The sequence below is a fragment of the Anarrhichthys ocellatus genome, unplaced genomic scaffold, assembly GCF_004355925.1.
Source record: "Anarrhichthys ocellatus isolate YVR2014 unplaced genomic scaffold, GSC_Weel_1.0 scaffold5, whole genome shotgun sequence".
Classification (NCBI taxonomy): Eukaryota; Metazoa; Chordata; class Actinopteri; order Perciformes; family Anarhichadidae; genus Anarrhichthys; species Anarrhichthys ocellatus.
Window position 1 is genome coordinate 5931870 of NW_022280035.1, and position 9417 is coordinate 5941286.

General features: G+C 38.7%; 1 protein-coding gene across 1 annotated transcript; it reads left to right on the plus strand.

The window, feature by feature from the left end:
- The first annotated feature begins 1258 nt into the window (after positions 1–1258).
- pmelb (premelanosome protein b) lies at positions 1259–8769 on the plus strand. Its single transcript, XM_031844703.1, has 12 exons — positions 1259–1335; positions 3513–3608; positions 3910–4056; positions 4623–4751; positions 5143–5304; positions 5812–6144; positions 6325–6549; positions 7452–7589; positions 7681–7783; positions 7877–8082; positions 8160–8250; positions 8558–8769. Exons 1-12 carry the CDS (start codon positions 1278–1280, stop codon positions 8715–8717), a joined length of 1848 nt encoding a protein of 615 aa, XP_031700563.1. The 5' UTR covers positions 1259–1277; the 3' UTR covers positions 8718–8769.
- Positions 8770–9417: the final 648 nt, after the last annotated feature.

The window sequence follows — 9417 nt, forward strand, 5'->3', positions numbered from 1 at the left end:
ATCATAGCGTCATATTCAAGCATGTCAGCTTCTATGACTTCTACGAATTTTAAGGTTTTTTTAGAGTTCATGGATTAAATCAGCAGCAGCAACATGAATTTCAGCGTAAATCCGCACTTAATTAGGAACAATTAGACGGGCAGCCCCAAAATGTGTCAGGTGATTTTAGCAGAGATTTCGGTGACCATTCATTTTGTATTTGAAAACACGTGATATGTGGGATTGTCACCTAAGACCCAAAATTGAATGACATGTAACCTCATGATTTCAGTACAATCCATTGGTATTGTACTGACCTTTAAAAAGTCTAATTAATAAAACACTGTTTGCAATTCCAAAATATACACATGCCAAAAATAAAATACAAACAGGTTATTAACTGTAAGGATCTTAAGAATCAGCATGAGAAAGAATAATCACATAAGGTTGATGTTATGATACAACACATATTTACACATATATAACTGCACTGCAGTATATTCAGAAGAAGTATTTCAGCTCTTTATTAAAATAAAAGCACCAATAGCACAATGTACAAATACTTGCATGTCAAATTCCTGCATTCAAAATGTTACTTAAGTAAAAGTTTAGAGCTATTACCAGCTCAATCAACTTGATTATGCAGATTATTATATTGTTATCACATGTGTAAGCAGCATTTTAAGCGTTTTAGCTCGTCTATTTGGAGCTAATTTAAACTACTTTGTCACTGTTGGGTAATTTAATCTATAACAATGCATCATATTTTATGAGTTAATCATTTATTGTGTATCTAAATTGATCTCTAAAGTCACAGCAGCTGGGAAATACTGTAGTGACATAAAATGAAAATATTAAGCAGAATATAAGCAACGTTACGTTCCACCACTAACTGTAATGATATCACTAAGCGCAGCTTTGTTAGGATGTTTATTTGTTATTTCTTTTGATCGGTTTATGCAAACTCGAGCATGTCTTGTGACCCAATCTGTTGCATGCATGCATGCAAAAGAAAAGTGGAATTCAACATTTCTTATGTGATTATGAGCTCCTTTCTCTACTGTATTTGCAACTTTAATCCCTGAGACGTGCTTTTAACTATAAATACACAGTTCAAAAAAACAGTGCAGGCGCCCCTAAAATCTGATTCGAGGAGGTCTAGAGGGCTTTGTGAGGAAGGAGGTGTTTCTTCTTCTAATAATCTGAGTGAAGTCAAACATCACACCATTTATAAAGCCTGATTCCTGTTGTCTGGTCCTCACAAAAGGGATATCTCACACAGAGGAGGAGCACTGACAATGTGGACGTCTGTGGTGCTGTTGGTGTTGCTGGCAGTGGCCTCACAAACTGTGGCAAGTAAGTACAGAAAATACATCTTCTATGACTTCTATGACTCTGTACCTGAGAGTCTCACAAACTTAAAGATAGTGAACGCTAATAATCAGTTATCAGTCCTTCCAAAGGTGATGCAGGAAATATTCAGATCCTTTACGTAAATAGAAGTGTCAATACTGCAGTATATAAAATGTCTCAATAAGTAAAGGTGCTGCATTCGAAATGCCATATATGTGTGTATTACTAAATAAATTGAGTAAAAGTCCTCCCAATTCAGGAAAATGGCCCCATTGAGTGTTACACTACTATATGTTATATTATTCGATTATTATTACTGAAGCATTTATGTGCAAGCAGAATTTTATTGTTGACGTTGATCAAGAGGGAGCTAATTTCAACTACTATTTGCATATTGTTTGATAGTTTGAGCATCTTATTTTGGATGATCATATGTTTTGTATGTAAAATCTACAAAAGTATTTTGTTAGTTGTTAATTACAATAAATGTCGTGGAGTGAAAAGTACCATTTCTCTCTGAAATGTAGGGAGGTAGTAGTATAAAGTTGCATGAAATGGAAGTACTTGTGGAAAGTATCTGAAATGTGTACTTAAGTACAGTACTTTGGTAAATATACTTGACTTTCCATCACTACTTTCCAAAACATAAACAGACTTTTTATTACATGATATTACAGTTAGAGTTTTAATTAGGTTATTCTGGAAAGATTTCATTTTTTAACTAAATATAATTTGTATTTTTCTTTGTCATAATTGTCCCAGCACAGGGACGTATAGGAACTTTCTTTAATCTTTATACATTAGTTTGTTTTAAGACAATATTCAGTTAACTGGCACACAGTTTAGTTAGGCGACCTTTACATACTCATTTTCTTTCCTTACATGGATGTAAACCCAGCTTTCTACTAAGTAACATACTGTGTGTCTTTTGATGTTCAAGATCCAGTTTCATGTATTTTTTTCCCATGACCTCCTTATTCAACCATGCATGAATGTGACCTTTGTAAAGCAAAGCACAGACGATTTATCGTAATCCTTTTATTCTTAACTTAAAGAGGGTAAGTTCGACATTCTTACAAGCTTGAAGCATTAGGCACATTATGTGTGCATTGAAAGAGTTTTTGGTCATTATAATAATTCCTCCTCTCCATACTGGCTCTGAAGTTATTGTTCTGGGGAATATGAACAGATAAAAACAACATCTAAAGCACAAAGAAATACATCTCAAATCATGAATATATATAATATTTTTGAGAGATGGAGTGTCATGACTTTAAGGAGGAATGAGTCATTTGTCCAGCTGCTCCTGCACATTGATTGTATTAACTTTCATTTTACAGTCAAAACTACAGTGAAACCACAAGAGAAAAGAAAAATGAGAGCGATTCCTCTGAAATAATAATGCAGGCTGAATTCATCATCACATTCAAAAGAAGTCTGATGATTCGCTCTGTTATCTGCCTTTGTGTTTAATCCAAATGCAGCCGTGTGACATTGTTAATCTGTGGTAGAAATCCTGCACCGACTCAGCTGAGCCTCACATGAGAGGGATTGAAGGGATGATAGATTTACATTGGCAATAAAACTCATTTAAGCTTTGGTGGGCAATTTCACTCACTTTCACCTTTTGTCAAATCATTGGTGGTAAATATTACACTTAATATATATTAAAGTAATATCCAACAATGGAGTTTTGGAAACTGTAAAACCAAATCTCCATGAAAAGGCATTTAAGAGTCAAACAAATTTAAATATATACATCAAAATATCTTACATGAAGAGAACATTTTATTTTAGGGGTCTGTGACATCACACTAATTTCCATGGATGTTTAAAGCTAAAGACAGGAATTACTGGAATCTTTATTCTGATTCTATCTTGAGTTGTATGGTTGCTGTAGACCTCAGCTGACCTGCAGGGCACTAATTGAAAGTCTCTCTAGATTAAGAATTAATTGGAATTAATTTCAAGTCTATGAAGGGAGGATTGTCCCTCTATTTCCCCTCTTCTTCTTAATAATAATGATACTAAATCCTCTATAATCCTCCTTGTTATTAATAATATTAATAATAAACAGTTCTTTCCAGGAAAAGTGTGGAAGTTATTTGGAAATGTGAGACCCTTAAAAAGCGTTGCTGGACAGTACATTCTGTTTTCAATAATCCTTTTTTATGTTTCAGAGCCCAGAAACCGTTTCACTCGTTATCCATCATGGAACAATAAGATGTACCCAATCTGGAAAGATGGAGACCCGCGATACAAAGACTCCTGGAAAGGTAGATCTAATGAAATGTTGTTGGCATAATTACTTTCAAATGATCATATTTTCTTTACTTTATATGTCTTTTTAAGTTTAGGTTTGGGGCATTTTTGTTAAATAGGAGAAAGAGAATGTACTGTATGTCCCTCGGGACATTGTGATGAAATGTTCTTACACACCTCTAATTACTTGATACTTCTGAAAAGGAAAAGTAACAAAAACTCAGAATGATGTATTTGATCTGAGGCTCATTAAACCTATTTGGAGACTTCATTTTGTGTCCATTACTCAGCGCTTTCTTGTTTTTCTTCGTCCAGGTGGAAAAGTGACTTTCAATGTGGGGAACGATTCACCGACTCTGACTGGAGCCAAAGTGACTTTCACCATCGACTTGGAGTTCCCACACAACCAGAAGATGCAGCCTAATGGAGATGTTGTTTGGGCCGAAGACTGCACAGTCAATGGTAACACACACACACACACACACACACACACACACACACACACACACACAATGGTGTGCTACGCATACACTGCAAAATACACACTTTACTGTATTAGCCATCATAGCGGTTGTGCTCAATGAGATATCTCAACAACTATACTGGTTGGCAAGAAATTTGGTGCACATCTGTGTTATTTGGTGAAATGTCTCAACAACTATTTGATGGATTAGTGTGTACATTAAATCAATGTCCTCCGCAGGATGAATGTATACTCACTTTTCATTTGGCACCATCACCGGGTCAAACTGTTTTTTGATTTATTACAAAACACTCATACTATAATAATAATAATATTCATCTTATTTGCAGCTGCACTATGTGTTTAGTGCTATAGAAAAAAGATGGTGAACATCATGATGATACCTGCCAAACATCTGCATGTTAGCATACTGACATTAGCATTTAGCTCAGAGACTTTGCGCTGTGTATCACCTCAATCAGCTGCTAGCATGCCTGCAAACTCTTCTGATAAAATGTCTTTATCAGAGTCTCTTCGAGTCACAACACTCTTGCTTCTGTCACAGGAACAAAGTACCACGAGTCTGAGCCAGTATACCCAACTCAGACCACAGACTGGGAAGCTGTTTTTCCTGATGGAACACCAATTAAGAAGGACAAGAAGCCAGCCTACGTGTTTGTCTGGAAAGCCTGGAGTGAGTGAAGCTGTCGTCTTTTCTGATGGTCCCAGAGTTTCTTGAGGCGCATGCCATGACCTGAAACCTGAAACTTGAGCCAGGATTATGTATGAGCCTCAACATGTGATCAGATTATATCACCTCATTATATAACCTCACTTGTCCTCTATGTAAGAACAAAATCCTTTAAACAAACAATCCATGATTTTCAGTTTAGGGATTCAGATGTTTTCTACATTGTAGCATCAAGGCTTCAATTATATCTAAAAAGTGACATATTGTGAAGTGTACACCACAGACAAAAAGTGTTTAACCTGATGTGGTTCGATGAATACACTAAGAAAACGTATAGTTATTTGTAGTCAAGGGGCACAGAGTGTATCTCATACTCTGGATGCTCGTTTTGCAGGTCAGTACTGGCAGGTGGCAGACGGCTCCTCTTCCTCCCTGACCATCGATACAGATGACATCCCGCTGGGCTCCTACACCATGGACATTGTTATCTACCACTACCGCAGCAAAGAGAAGTTCATTCCTCTGGGATATGCCTCCACTCAGTTCTCCATCACTGGTGAGTTATAGGGGACTTTAGGAAAAACTGAAAAAAGGTTAAAAAGCAAAGAATTCCCCATTCCCATGTGTTCAGTTGACACGAAAAATGTTGCCTTCATGGCACTGCATGAGGTTTTCTCCACTAGAAGGTTGAGAGGGCCCTTTCGCTGCGTTTTTTTCAAACATGACTCAGAGATTCATAAGATCAGCTCAAACTAAAAGACAAAAGAAACTAAGGTCTTAAAAAAAAAACCCATCTTATACTGTGTGCGATAAACAATTAAAACAGCTCCTTAAGGTAACAATTAAGGTTTAGACACCTACAATGTTATTTTGCACATTTAAAGGGGTTTTACACTTTACTTAAGGTACTTTAAACCATTTTAGGGATTGTTATCCATTAAAATATACCAATTTGACTGATCCATTAAAGACCTTCATTAGGAAAGGTAGGATTGGCTCAAATTAAAAGCCTAAAAAAGTAAAATAAACTTTTGTTGACATCATTTTTTGGTGTTCTCCTCAGATCAAATCCCCTTCGCTGTCTCCCTGGACCAAGTCAACGACATCGTGGCCGGGGACCTGCGCTTCATTCAGAACAGGGCGATTGCCTTCACCATCACCCTCCACGACCCCAGCCAGTACCTCAGCAACGCAGACATCACCTTCAACTGGGACTTTGGGGATGACAGCGGAGCCCTGATATCCAGAGAGCTGACTGTCACTCACACCTACATCAACTCTGGCTCGTTCAAGCCTCAGGTGGTGATCCAGGCGGTCATCCCAGATAAGGCCTGCAACCCACCAGTTGATATCCCAACCAAGGCCCCAAGTCCACCTACTCACAAGGGCACCACAGGTAAAGAACAAGTGTTAAACAAACATGCAACATGTTAAGGTTTGCTTCCAGTCATTATGCTAAGCTCAGCTGTTGCAATTATGTTCTGAAACAATGTTCACAGTATTTGTAGCCATGTATATTATCTCGGCTTCACATGTGTTATGGAAACACACACTCAACAGTCCTCCCTGTGTGTAGTGAAAGCTGCTGCACTGGCGTCTGCTGTCCCCATACTGGTCTCCACCAAGGCCACTGGTCTGACTGTCAACATGGTATCTTCGGACACAGAGGAGGACAACACTGAGGATGAGGCCTCCACTGCGCCTAACACTCAGCCGGCCCAGGAAGCAGCCACAGTGGCCAAGACTCCCTCACCCGTCAATCACGTCAATGAAATGCCAGCTGGCAATGGGGCACGGACGAGTAAGCTCTTTAAATAGTTGTACAAAATTTAGACTATAATTGTACTCGAGGATAACTTGTTTAATCCCCACCTGAGGTAGTGTGTGCAACAACAGAAATATGTCCTGTGAAATTGAAAAGTACTGAGTTGGTACCAGCTGACTGAGATGTGCCAGATAGAAGCAGAGGCTGATTTCCTCAAATGTAAATGTGATGTAAATCTTCAAAGACACACTGCCATTGTGTTAAACACGCAGAGCACATGATAATGACATGCTCTATTGTGCTTTATCGTTTATATTCTGATTTGCATGCTGACTGAGAGTGTTCAGCTCAGTTTTTCTGATCTAATTTGATTCATTCATTGGCCTTCAAAACACACCAATCCAAGGGACACGTTAAAGTATGAATGGCCCATTTCAGAATATATATTCTGATGTGTATTATATTATTGATTTATAACCATTGATGCATTTATTTGTACATCACGTTAATGTTGCAGCTGGTAAAGGTTATTTTCTGCGGGGTAGCTTGTGAATTTCACCAAGAGCTCAAAAAAGGTCTTTATCTTTATCCATGATAACACATCATGATGTTTTTGTTGATCATATTTTGTATTATTAATCTGAATCTGCAAAGGAACTTAAAGATAAATGTAGTTGAGTACAAAGTACAATATTTCCCTCTGAATTGTAGGGGAGTAGAAGTATAAAGTTGCAGAAAATTGAAACACTAAAGCAAAGTACAAATACTTCAAAATTGGACATGAGTACAGTACTTAAGTAAATGTATTTAGTTACTTCCACCACTGGTTAAAGGAGATGCATTCAGTAATAACGCTACGGTCAAACCACTATACCAAGTAGTAAAAATGATCTGTCATTATATTAAACTAATTCCCTTGCTCTGGTTATTTCCTCCAGGTGCAAAGCAAACAGTGACCCTGACAGGCCAAGCTACAGTGGTAGTCCTTGCTAAGAGGGATGCTGATGACACACTGTCCGACGACGACTGCGTGATTTATCGTTATGGCTCTTTCTGCACAGGCATCGAAGTGTTTGGTGAGTTAACTTCCATCAGCGATATGTTCAACAATATGTCAAATGAAAACAATGGAAACCTTTGTCAGTGACCTCTTGTCTTTGTTTTCAGAGGGCATTGAAAAAGTAGAGATTGTACAAATGGACAATGCTGTGATGGCAGCACCGGACATGAACAGAAATGTTTTGGATATCACTGTTACCTGCCAGGGAAGGTGAACGCTCCTGCACTACTACACTTTGTCAAACTATACTTTAAAAGCATGGTGTTGTTTATTCTGACTCACACCAGCATCTTCTTCTTCCAGCTTCCCAAAAGAGGTGTGCAGCGTGATTCTGGATGCAGAGTGCTTGAGGCCGATTCACACGGCATGCAACATGGTGGAGCCCTCCAAGGAGTGCCAGCTGGTGTTGCGTCACTTCTTCAACGACTCTGGTGTCTATTGCATCAACGTGTCCTTGGCCAACGACATCAGTTTAGCTGTCACCAGTGCCAGAGTCAACGTTGACATAGGTACGCAACTTAACCACCGTTCAATCCAGAACGTTTCTGCTTTATCCTGCTGACTGAACGCGTGATCCTTGTTTCAGGTTCAGGTCTGTCCTCTCCTGGCACCATCGGCATGGTGTTGGGTGTCCTGGTCCTCGTTCTGGCAATAGCAATAGTGGCATATTCTTATAGGTAAGAACTGACTTTACTTGTGGATATACATTTTCTACACATAATGCACAATCTCATGTATTGAGGCCGAGAATGATAATGAAGAGAGAGAAATGTGAAAATATAGAGTCAAAACCTGGGCACCTAAAATCCAGGCACGTTTGCTCCGCGTGCCCTAATAAGGTTCCGCGACCATGTACCAGCGAGCACGGTTCGAGGCTTCTTTTCGTGAGATTATGTGTGGAAGACAACAAAAACATTACGAGCTTTATCCGTAAAGCACGTGCAATTCAATTAACTTGTCTGGATTGTGTACTTCACTCAACAGGCGCTTTAAGTCCTACCGTCCTCTTAAGGAAGAACTGATTGCTGCAGACCTGCAGGACAGACGGGCTCACGTCACCTCCGGAGCCTCGATGTTCTGGAAGCTTCTGAACAGTCAGGGAGCTGTGGACGACTGCCCTCTGCTGCAGGACCGACCGGTGTAAACCAGCCTCACACCACCAAATAGAAAACCAAGAAACTTATGATTTGCAAGTTTTTTGCACCAGAGATGTCTTTTTGTACTTTTTTTTTATTACATATTTTCTAATGACAAACTCATGTGTGTGTAATATTTGGGTTTTCCCGGAATTATACTAAAGACATGCTCTGATCTTTTGTACCTATAAGTTTGGTAGTAAAAGTGTATACTTTAATTTGGACAAAACGGAATTTGAATGTTTTTCCAATAAACTTTGCTCAAAACAGTTTTGTTTCACTGTGATTCATGACACCTTTCTAACAGTACATTTACTGATGAAGCAGCTAAACGAATGATGTAGATGAGCTCCTTAAGTTATGACATAGACTCCCGAATCTACCCCTCCAACTTGATGACATTGGATAGCTCAAAACTGTGGAATTCAACATCTTGTCAGATACTCATTATAATGTAGGTTGAATTTATAAAAAGACAAACACATTCACATTTCACAGGAGTTTTATTTATAACAGAGCCAAAATGGTATTTGATGAACATTTCTGTTTGGAATGCATTCAAGAATTGTTTCCTGTTTAACTTGTCTATTTTTGTCCCTTTTAATATTCCTCTCCCTCTTCCTCTCCCTCTCCCTCAATAGAGTCGACTCCAACCTCCTCATAATCCTTCTCCAGAGCTGCCATGTCCTCTCTGGCCTCAGAGAACTC